The sequence below is a fragment of the Pundamilia nyererei genome, unplaced genomic scaffold (assembly GCF_000239375.1).
Source record: "Pundamilia nyererei isolate P.nyererei 1_Seehausen unplaced genomic scaffold, PunNye1.0 scaffold00251, whole genome shotgun sequence".
NCBI lineage: Eukaryota > Metazoa > Chordata > Actinopteri > Cichliformes > Cichlidae > Pundamilia > Pundamilia nyererei.
Window position 1 is genome coordinate 743,496 of NW_005187652.1, and position 12,714 is coordinate 756,209.

Here is a 12,714-nt window from a genome sequence, read left to right on the forward strand (position 1 = left end):
GTGTGTGTGTGTGTGTGTGTGTGTGTGTGTGTGTGTGTGTGTGTGTGTGTGTGTGTGTGTGTGTGTGTGTGTTTGAATTTGCTGGTGCAACTTTACAAAAAAGCTACCCAAATGCACTTTTTAGTGACTATGTAGCTGTGGATGTGACAACCAGCAATTACACTATGGTGAATTATTATGTTTGGGGAGGACGGGCTGATGCAGGCCAGTAGCTATCAGTCTTTTAAAGGCAACTGATGCAACTGTGGTAGCATATAAATAGGACAGATGCTAGACAGCATAAGGACTAGGACAAGTAGAGAGAAGCACTTTGAATATAGGAGCATAGCAGCAGTCATCATATGAAAGACTTGCCGTGTTTTACTGTTTAAATTTTCTTTGTATTTCATATAGATTTAGGAGGTATTTTCTGCTAAGATTACAAACCACCATATGCCTACTATTGAACACCATTGTGTCAGTCTTGCCTCATTATTATTCTTTATCTTCTGAACCTAACAGGAAAAGAGCCAAGTGCAGAGTGGAAAATTCAACACAAAGCCCACACACGACAATGACGAGGCAGAGGGAGGCAGCAGCAAAAAGACAAAGCCCCATAAATACAACTGAGAGGACGGCATATCAACGGGAGCACAGATCTACTGCATTGCCTGAAGGATCTTTCTAAGAGCACATACTCGCACACTTCTACAAAACGCATGCACACACACACACACACACACACACAGACACACACTCACTTTTTCGACACACATGCACACATGCGCATATCAGCATCGTTAGCAAGAGCTGAGACACTGGAATTGTCAACAAATTTCAAACTGTCATCTAAAAAAACCTCCATAGTAAAATGGCATGCGTTTAGAAATTTTTTTCAAAGGTAGCAATGGCACTGGTAACTTGTTTCATGATCGTTCATTTGTTGTTTACTTATCTGAGTTTTGTTCCGAGTGAGGACACTGCTTTCTAAATGTGTGATCTTTCTAGAAAATCCCTTTGCACTGGTGAGGTCTGACACTGTATCCTGTGATAAGTATATCAATTGACAAATAAAAAAGTACTCCTACCACTACTATTACTACTACTACTACTACCCAACTTAGAATATTGTTTGTCACTCATTGTAGCAAGGTTAATTTACTCCTCCACATTTTGAAATATAGAGGCTCAAGTTGGCTGGCCAACTGTTCAACATTTAATATTTCAGCACTCTTTCTGCCTTTAACACTCCAGAGGCAAAGAGCCAAAGACTCACAATGGGTCGTCTCCCTGAGAATGTGCCATGCACTGAGTAGTAACTCCTAGCTACATGTATCTGTGTTATCTGACCTTTCTGTGTCCTTTCAATAAACTGTAATTTTCAGTAAATGTGTGAAGAATAAATGGTTATTTGTGGGAAAGAAATTAGTGAGTATGTTTGTGATTAACGGCAGAAAACATTTCGTATTGCAAAGAAAGTTCCGGTTTCACGCCCTGTGAATATGAACTGCTCGAGGTCGTGGGAGACATCGGTTGATATATTTAATTGGTTATCGAAACAGTGTATGTACCTTTTGGATTATAAACATCTAATAATAAATATGAACATATTTATATCAAAAAAGCGCACTTGAGGTTTTCTTCAAAGAAATCCTACAGCTTTATTACTCATAGCCAAAAAAGGGTCTTTTTTAAAGTAACTTTGCCATGGACAGTTATGTCTCAAGCACAAATGTGGCTGGGTAAAAATGGATTTAAATTCAATAAAGCTGTGCTTATGTTAAGCCTTAGTGATTTCACTTTCAATATAAAGCAGAAAATAGGGGAGGGGAAACAAGAAAATGAAAACAACTGAAAGTTCTCATGAGGTTCATGAAAACAGCCAGAGTTACACAAAGAAGCTTGTAAACAAAGAGGAATAGTAGAATTAAGACGTGCAATATATATTTTATAAAAGCCACCGCCAACATCCCACTGTCTCATCAGTCATGGGATGCAGTGTCATTTTACAGTATCGACTATGGTATATCGCTGTCAGCATTTCAAAAGCTTCCACATGTTAAGCATCACTCTCAAATGCTCATACTATATTGTTAACTATAAAAGCACATCTGTGGCTCCTTTAAGAGCTTTGGAAGCTCACAACTGTGTTAAGCAGCTTTATGGTCACAGCATCCCCTTCATGTGATACTTGGCTATCATCACCGAATACAACAGTGACCGTGCTGGAAAATGTTAGCCGACAGGTGGAGAATGCTATTTTAAGACGCACAATCCATCTTTTCTGTAAGTTTGACAACTTTTCCCAGGTCGACTCTGTGTCTTGCTGAGAAGAGAAGAAAAGAAAAGGACCACTGCCAGGATTTGGAGACCCAGGGTGCATCCTGCTAATGGTGACATTACACCTCGGAGCCAACTGTTTCCAGAACATTGGAAAGAAGAACTATGGTAAAGTTTTCCTATCAGACAGACAAGCCTGAGGTTTGATCAAAGTGGCATTGGAGTGTCTCTATGTCATATTCTTTTTACTGCCTCCTATTCACTGCTGATAATGATGTATTTTTCAAGGACAGAGAGTCAGATTTCATTCGTTGCTGACCTAGACAGGGAACCTATTCTTACATCCAGCCAAAGAGAACTGTTCAATGTGAATACAAAGTATTGACTGCTGTAAAGTTAATACAAATTTACTTTACTGGGTAGAGATTATGAAATAAAGGTAATGGAATCCCACACAGTGTTAGCATTAAGCTTTGTCCTTGAGTTCGCTACATTCTTTCTAGTTAACAAAGCTTTATACAATTAAAAAACACATCGCTGTAAGACAAGTCTGTTAAAATATAACTCTTTACAATCTTTGATTTTCTAGGCTATAGATGCCAACCTAGAAATTCTTTTTAAAAGCACCAGTGTTGGTGTTAACAAATGAAACTCTGAGACCATAATGCAGGTTGCAGGTCCAGCCTGTCTGTGGAACTTGTTTTTCCTCCGTTTGTTGAAAATGTGCAGATACCATTTGCCTGCTGGCTTTTGTTTACACGTCCCCAATCATTGGAACAAATGACGCTGCAGCAGGCCTATTGTTGAACCTGCAATAACAGTGGTCACTCCATATTTTGCTGTTTAAAAAAATACACCATTTTCAAAATAAGCTGCCAGCATATTTAAACTACATGGACTATTGATTTGGGTCTATGGGGACCCCTACAGTAATTTATTTGACCCAATATAAAACAGCTTAAATAAACACACAGTCAAGCAGCCCTGAGACATAATTTCTCCAGTGTGTCCAGGGTAATACTCATGGACTTCTTCCCAGTAGGTCTGAAACACCTCTCCAAGGAGGTGCTTGTGAGGCATCCTGGTGAGACACCTGGACCACCTCAAATGGATCGTTTGATCTTGGAGGTATCCTTCCCAAAATACCAGTGTTCTCACCCTGTTTTTAAGGCTTAGTCTAGTCACCACTGAGAGGAAGCTTATTGCAGCTGCTTCTATCTGCAGTGTCATTCTTTCTGTCACTACTCAGAGCTTGTGACTATAAGTGACAGTAGGAACAAAGATCGACCTGTAAGACTGACAGGCTCACATTCACACTCAGCTGATGCTGTGTTAATCCATCTGTCAAACTTCTATTCGACTCTTCACTCACTTGTGAACAATATTCCAGAATACTTGAACTCCTCCACTTGGGGTACGAGTTAATTCCCGATCTGGAGTGGGCACTTCGTTTTCTGAGACCCAGAGCCTCAGACTCAGAGGTGCTGACTCTCATCCCAACCATTTTACAGCTGGCTGCTAATTGAGCCATTGCTGTAGGACAGGGAACCTAGAAATTCTGCCCATAAATATTATAAACAGACTCACTGACAAAGGGGAACATGGTGGAGATCAGCACACACTAGGAATGAATCTGACTTATTGCTGACAGTTCAAACTAAGTTCTCACTATACTGTGGTTCTACAAGGATTGGAAATAATGTGTAATGTTTCTTCTTTAAAAAATAGGACCTAACTATTGGGCAAACACTGAGTAAATAAATAGTTCCATATTCACCAGGTTTTTTTCAGGTCCTCTTGTTCCCATGTTCTCTTATAAGTTGCTTATAAAAGATGGGTGTAGCTGCTGTAATGTGAACCCTGTTTTCTCAACATTAGCATTTTCTACACTATTATACTGTTTTTTGGGTGCAGAATATTTTGGCAACTGATTGGAGGATACATACTAGCATGGCAAGTACACTTTTTATTCTATATTTTTTGGATAGTGCATCCAAAGTCTGTATGGGTGCATTACACAAATGCCAATACACTTCTTCCATGTCAGCAAATAATCACAGATTATTGATCACTGGACCTAAGAGCTGGGAAACTTGGAAACTAGGAGCTATGAGAAAACTAGGAGTAGCGAGGAAACCAAGGTGTACACACGGCAATGTGGACAATGCGACAATGAGCAGAAAGAGGCTGTATCCCAATTCAGCGTCTGCAGCCTTAAAGGCCGCATTTTAAGGCCGATTATGTCACAGCGACGCGAAGAAGGCTGTCCCAATTCGAAGGCTGCTCGAAATGCGGCCCTCAAATGCGTCCTTCATTTCCCTGAATTTCAAGGACGTGGCGGTGTAGACTTCGTGGCCCAACATATCCCAGAATGCATAGCGCGGCGGTGGGTGTGGATAATTTTGCCAGAGAAAAAAACGGCGGATGAGGGGCGTCCGAAGAGTAGACTTTAAGTAAGTACTGAACATTATGTCACTTATTTATGTGTAAATGTTTAATAATGAAGAACATTAAAACATTACTGTTGGCCACATGTCGGCAAAGTTATGTGACATTAGTGACGTTTGTACTAACTTGGTTTTAAAGCCTTTACTTTAAAATATACGCTGTTCAATAGCTGACCTTAATCTTACAGAGAATGATCAAAGCTCATGTAGAAACAACCAAACAAATGAACAAAAGATTTCTCCTTCATTTCTGTCAAACAAAGCTGTATGACACGTTTCCAGCTGTTAGTATCATGGTTGCTAGGCAACCTGGGCAGCGCAACGGAGGCTAGACCGTCCCATTTCACCAGCCTCGCACTTCCAGCCTTAGCGGTCTTTAAGTACGCGGCCCTTGAGGATCATTGAGGCTGCGTACTTTAAGGCTGCAGACCCTGAATTGGGATACAGCCAGAGACTGAGGACTCGAGGATGGGAAACAGGAGGGAACACAGCTGAAACTAATCAAACAGGGAGGAAGCAAAACTGAACACACTGAACACAGGATGAGAGACTGTCAAAATAAAACGGGAAAGACAAAAAGATGCAGACTAAGACACAAGGGCTTGACACTGGGACCAGTGGAGAAACAGATGTGGAAACATAGCCGACTAGGGAAGAAAGACACGGACACAGGGGTTAAACACACATGAAGACAAGACTGACTAAATGTGGAATGTGGACACAGAGGAAGCAAGCAAACAGAACCATGAATAACACTAAATCTAAGAATATTAATAAAACAAGAAAACACATAAACATTGGGTCACCCACCCAGGACCATGACAGATACAGTGTGTGACAATGAATAAAAATCTGACTTGTTTGTTCACAAGAAAACTTTCAGTTGGACCTTCAAGGGCATTTTCAGTTGAACATTCAATCCTGTACAAACAAAATAAAAGGGTTTTGTTATGGCTCTAAACTCTCTCTTTTTAAATCAATAACTTCTCTTTGCAGCAGACGTGGTAAAATGTTCATTCCTCACAAAGCTGAGAGCAGAATTGCTTTCAAAAATTTCAAACACAGCATCATGTTATGCTGCATAATCACATTCCTGCAATGGTAGCTGCAGTATTTACTTATGTGTGCTGCAAAATATTATTAATAATAACAATGAAAATCTGTATTAGGGAAAGTGTCAAACAACAAATGTATCTGCTCTTTCACAAAAATGTTCATTTCTCTCTTGGTTGTTTATTTTTATATTTCATTTTAAATAAATAAATCTTCATAAGATGTTCCCAATCCCCCACCTTTGCTTTTGGTTCTGTACGTGCCAGCTTCATAATCATAATTGTGCAGATGCATGATAGTACAAGGAGCTTGCATTCAAGCAGTGAACATTTTAACTAAATAGCAATGACAATGCAAAGAAACAAGGCAAACACTGAACCATCCAAGTTCCTCACTCAAAATGCCCTTTAACAGCTTCCATAGGTGATGAATTCATTGACACTTTGGGAACTAAAGGGACTGATGTGTGACCAAACAAGGAAAAAAAAGCATGTAACCAAAACTGGAGCACATAATTAACTTAATTTTTTCAGATAGTGACTTTATAGGTGATTTGCTACCTAACCAAATACCCAGGGTGGACAAAACATAATAGATTAAATAGATAGGTTTTCTTGTGCAATATGTTACTGATACAACGGTACTAAACCAATTTCCTTACCAACTGGACTTCCCAGAGGCATTACTTGATGACTCCTTTTTTTCAGATGCATGGCAGTAATAGTGAGCAGAAGTTTGCCTCTAATAAAAAAGAAGAAACTCTGCAAACATGGTTGAAAAAGTCATGAAGAACCGCCTGATCAAAACTGGTCACATCCTGACGCACAAACTGAACTGAAACAGACATTTGTCAGCAGTACTTCAAAATGTAGTGGAGGTCCAGTGATACAAAAGAAGGGAATGTCAATCAGATTACTGAAATGAAGAAATTAAACCCACATGTCTTTGTCTGTCTTTTGTTTTGTTGATATCTGAGTAACTGACAGCTAATCTGGTTACTGAAAGGTTGTGAACGCTCACACACCACCCAGTATCAGCAAAGCCTCTTTTTTGTTGTTCTTTTGACTAAATAAATAAAACTTTTGTGCTGTTTATCTTTTCTCTACTTGTAAATTCTGCTTCACTTGTTGCACGGTGCCCTTAACATGTGGGACTGTTGCAAACATTCCCACTCCTTTGATGTAACCATTAAAAAGCTGTGATGCGAGCAGTTCACTGTGTAGGCAGGAAGCTCACAGGGATGGAAAATCTGCCTCAGAGTGTGAGGTCTTTTTACCTTTTTATCCTTCACTAGCTTGAGAATATTTTTTATTTAGTTCCATTTATTCATGTGATGAATTACAAACAGATATTCCTGCTTTTTGGGGTATATAGTCCCTCTAAGTTATGCATTGTAGATGACTACTATATCACAGAATCACTATTAATAGTTATACTGCATTATGGTCCACACATTATTCTTCTGTTATTCCCAGCAAATAAATGTTATATTGAATCTGTTAAATAATATCTAAGGGTGTGGATAACCTGTCTGCCTACTGAAGTCAAAGGAGTTAAGAGATGGCATTCTCATACAATTATAAATGGCTAACCAGGACCACGGATATGTTTTAAGACAGCAAAGGTCAGTTGTATTATGACAGTGAATAGCTCACATCTTAAGCTCAGAAACCTAATTAAACACTCCTTCTAATTATGCAGCCAGGAACCACATCTTAAAAGTCTGCTGTTGGGGGTGATACCACATTGAGACACATGCGAATGACAGCAAAAGCTTTATAGAGCGTGCACAAGTGTGTCAAGATTGCCCACTTCATCTCCTCTTTTCTCCACAGCTCTTAAAGCTCAGCTTGCTAATGTTCTGAGAGAGTAAATGATTTTAATGAGGTGCAGGGTAGTGATGGAAGAGCTGCTTTGCACACCCATCAATTCTAAGCATGGTGGAAAGCAACCCTGAGTCACAAAACTGATCCAGATCATTTATAAGCAGTTATTTTAAACTTGTTTTGAGTACCAGAATAAGCATCGAGTCCAAATGGGTAGATGTCTGTCACAGATTAGTTTTGACTTTTAATATTCTGCTATGAAACACCCATAAATACCAGGACTCCTACTTGGCAAACACCACCCACTTGGCAGCTAATTAGACTACAGCAGCAGGAAACTACTTCCAAATACAAATGTCTTGTACCTCCTTGTACCCCCAGGTGTTTAAAATGTGTTAATTTCCTCAATTTTACTCAATTTATCACCAGCTAACCAATTAGGAAATCCAATTACTGGCATATGAATTCTATGCAAACAGTGTCAGTGAATTAGAATATTGTGAGCATTGCTCATGAACAAAGTTTTACATAAAGCTTAACCATGAATTTAACAACCATTATTTTGTACAATATTTCATTGCTATGTAAACCTAAAAGCCTTTTTCTCCTCAGAATGTATGTTATAGTAGTTTAATGACAAAGATTCATCTGGGCTATACTATTGTAAGATCCAGCTTTTTGTTTATCCGTATTTCCATGTATGAGAAAAACGCTGATGCTTAGACAGTGTTTTTTTATTTTTTATTTATCTTCTTCCATTTCAGTCCATCTCTATTTTTCCAATATCAGCAGCTCCCAGGCTCTTGGACCTACTTTCTGGCTGAGTGTGAAACATTTCTTAAGACCAGTCTTTAACATTCAGGGGAGTGTAAAAACACACACACACACACACACACACACACACACACACACACGCACGCACATATAAAACTTTTAAGGTCAGTTCTGTGATAGAAAGTAAGGCACACTGAAGTATTTATTTAACCATTTAATAAGTCCATAATTTCTAGTGTCTCAGATGCAGTTCCTGTTGTTTCTTCAGTTGCTTTCTATCACTCATTATGTATTGTGGATACTGAGGTGTGGCAGGGTGTGGCTTGGGCACGGCAGCAGGGGAGGATGAGACACATCGGAGCTCAATCAGCTCATCACACCTGCCCCATTCAAAAGAGTGTGCAGGGACCTGGGGGCTGTTGTTGTTGTGTGTGGCTGTACCTGGAAAACTGTAGCCGACTGCTGTGAGAGAAGCAACCGGGAATAAATTGTGTTAAACGAGCGAACTATGAGGTTGGGTCCATGATTCCCGTTAGAGAGATCTACTGACTTACAGCCAGAATGAGATCAGTGAAGAATATATGGAATATCAAATGAAAATAGAATTACCAAGGTGTGTCATTTGTTTTTAATTACTAAAGCTTAAATTAGATAATTAATTATTCTCTAGTCAAATGCACTATAAAATAAAAATGTTTTTAACAACCCAAATGTGAACAATATTACTTCATTTGATTTAATTATTTATATTCACAATAAAAGTAGTCTCATGGTGCTATTGAAAATGAAAGAACCTACAATAGACAAAAGAAGTCCCATCTGTTGCTGGGTTGGGTGAGGCGGAAAGAGATGACAGAAATAAGGAACACAGAGAGGCTACCAGGAACAGACAGGTTAAAAAAGACAAATGGCATTAGAGAGGGAATGGTAAGTTAACAACATGCAATCGGATTGGGAGTGAAAGAGCAGAGTTGGAGATCCACCAGCAGCCTGACCATAAAACGAGAGAGGATTTCGTCCCCTGATCCATAGCTGAGCTTTATCAAAAAGCTTTAAACTTAATATTTAGAGTAGAGAGGGTTTTTCCCCCCCAACGTCATCCAATCCAAACTAGGGGCTAGAACCACAGCAAAGCCTGAGGGGCTGAGCTGTCAGTTTCTTTGTCTGTAAGGAGAAAGATTTGAAATTCAATTCTGGATTTAACAGTGAACCAACGAATAGAAGATAATATGGGAAAATATAATCTCTCAGTCTAGTCCATGTTAGGAAATATTTTGCTTCTTGTTCAGAAGAAAAAGGCTGGATATTTGTTCATTTGTCAATTAGGACATAATGTTCAAGAATGTCCCTTTAGGTTTGTCGCAGCAGTACTTAAGGCCAAGGTACATCCATCCAAAAGAAGTACCTGGTAAGACAGAGATTTACCTGAGATTAAGGAATGCATTCATACCAAAAAGTTGCTTCCAGCACAGAACTCTGTGGAACTCAACATTTGTGTCTGAGAAAGTTTTCCCATTTAGATGGCCTAATTGTAGTTTATCAGATAAAGACTATTTTGTCTTTGCAGCAAAATGTGATCCGCTCTTTGGTGCATTAGCAAAAAAATCATTGACAATGATGATGGGCATGGGACGGCAGCTCTGACCATGTCTGCTTTAATAAAACTGGAAAGTTGAGCCAGTGCAGACTCAGCAGCACTTTCAGATTAGCATCTATGAAAATTTCTAAAGGTAGATATTGACAGTTAATCATGCAATATGTTGATCAAGCCTTTTAACTGAGCTTATTATTTGTTATCAATAATAGACTTTGTGAAAAATCAGGGTGTCATCACAGGACAGCCACTGCCAACATATGCTTATGTGGGCATTAAACAGCATATAAAGCATTTATATGAAGTCTAAAACAGCAATATTAATCAGTTTAACCCTGATGGGAACATTTTTAGTTTTGATACTTTATGAACAATTTTCCAGTAAAAGTAATATGTGAGGTAATATGAGGTATTTTTGTTTTATTGTTTCTTTTCCTAAAGAAATGGTTTGAAATTTTCCATCCACCATTGTCATTTTTAGTTAATAATAAATTATTGTTGGTAATACACTAGTTATTTATTTAACTGTAGTAGTGATAATATTTTACAATTATTTAAACAGGAAGGGGTGCAGAAGGCAAAGATGTCCATGTAAAGTGCAGACCATAGTTATTTCATCTGAACTGAGCACTACATCGTGTACGTTATGTGAGAATTCAGATAAAATTTACAATACAGTTTCTGTAAGGCAAAATAAATCATTATGTTGATTAATTATCAAGTTATTAGATCAATTATGACAAATATAAAATGTATAAACATCCAAACAAACAAATGTTATTCATTTTATTACCATGAGAAGCACAAATTAGCAGGGGGGTGCAAGTAATGTACTAACAAATAATACAATGTAAGCATGGGTTTCATACATGGGATTCTCCGAAAACAGTGCAGCACTTCAGATAAAAGAAGGCTGAAGAAGAATCAGTAAGTTGTGTGAACTTTAATTTTTTAATCTTTAATTGCTAACTGCTTACGGACCTGATAAAACTGCATTGGGCTATTTCAGTCTGTGCAACTGGCAGTGAATTAACCAAAAAAAGTATTTAGTAGGGCACCTTTATATTCAAAGTTAGATTCAGTCACTATGCAGAAGAGAGCTAAGAGATCAGCTAGCAGCAGAATACTGTTGTGCATTGCAAATAAAAAAATTAAATAAAAATAAAACAGGCAAACAAACATGCAATGCTCAATATATGAACTCTCTAGCTAGCACAAGTAAGCAGGCACTGCCTGTCTTGGTGCCCTACAGTGGGTTGAGAAAAAAATCAACAAGTCTCTCAAATATATTCAGCCTAATTTCTTTTAATTCACTATAATTTATACTCCCTCTGTTTTATTAGCACTTGCAATAATCATTCTATAATAATAATGGATTGGATTTATATAGCGCTTTTCAAGGCACCCAAAGCGCTTTACAATGCCACTATTCAGTCACTCTCACATTCACACACTGGTGGAGGCAGCTACAGTTGTAGCCACAGCTGCCCTGGGGCAGACTGACAGAAGCGAGGCTGCCATATCGAGCCATCGGCCCCTCTGGCCAACACCAGTAGGCAACGGGTGAAGTGTTTTGCCCAAGGACACAACGACCAGGACAGAGAACCCGGGGATCGAACTGGCGACCTTCCGGTTACAGATGCGATTCCCAACCCCCTGAGCCATTCTATGGTCAAAAAACACACTATAAGCACATAAGACTCAACAATTCTACATTAACTTTTGAAATCCCTAATTTTACACTAAATTATTATCATATTAATATTATATTATATTATATTATATTATATTATTATATTAAATAGAATTGATGTGGCCCAATTATAAAGTATAATGCAATGAAAGGGACAAAGAGTGCAAAACTAAATAACAGTAACTAATTTCAAAAATTAATCTGACTGAAAAAAATGGACACATTGACACAGGTTTCAAGGAGAAGATTAACAGTCCAATGCCCCTTTGATTCCAAATGCTTTATAGTCGCACCCAGTGTGAAAGCAAGATTGTTAAACACATTCCAGCCTTGGCAAATTCTTTAGCTACAGTGATGAGCACTTTGCAAATATCCTCTGTCACACAATAAAGAATCCTTTTCAAATGAGCTATGAAAAGGAAAATAAATAAGAAAGTAATTACCATTAAAAATATTAATACACAGAATGTCTCTGACTGTTCAGAGTACTCAGCTTTGATGGTGTTTTCTCTTAATTTATGTACAATTCATTTATTAGAGCAGAATGTAGTGACTAAAGGACCATGTCCCTACTCAGACCTAAAGACTGAAAAAAGCCTTCTTAGCTCACTAGTTGCCTAACATGTTAAGTTGTTTGGACAAGGATGTAATCACAATATATACTAGGAGGAGAAGCATCAATGCAATTTCCACCAATTGTAGTATGTGTACCACAGTTCGGGGGGTAATTTATCAGACTGGTATTAGAGTATCTTGGCATAAGCATTTGTTCAGCAGTAGGTGGTATTCTCAATATAATATATAATAATATTATACTATATTTTTATTTATACCTAATCTGGATTAAAATATATTATATTATATATCATATTATATCTATACATCTATATATCTATATAACTATATATCTATATATATCTATATATATCTATATCTCTATATATCTCTATATATATCTCTATATCTCTCTATCTATCTATATCTCTATCTCTATATCTCTATCTATCTATATCTCTATCTCTATATCTCTATCTATCTATCTATATCTATCTATATCTATCTATCTAT

The 12,714-nt window shown here is 37.9% G+C and overlaps 1 protein-coding gene across 1 annotated transcript in view; it reads left to right on the forward strand.

Moving 5' to 3' along the window:
- Positions 1 to 1,558, forward strand: part of luzp2 (leucine zipper protein 2) — a 144,443-nt gene extending 142,885 nt beyond the window's left edge. The window contains exon 12 of the mRNA XM_005749629.2: positions 502 to 1,558. Within this exon, the coding sequence (XP_005749686.2) occupies positions 502 to 609 (108 nt within the window). The 3' untranslated portion in view covers positions 610 to 1,558. The remainder of the gene's footprint in view (positions 1 to 501) is intronic.
- The last annotated feature ends 11,156 nt before the right edge of the window (positions 1,559 to 12,714 follow it).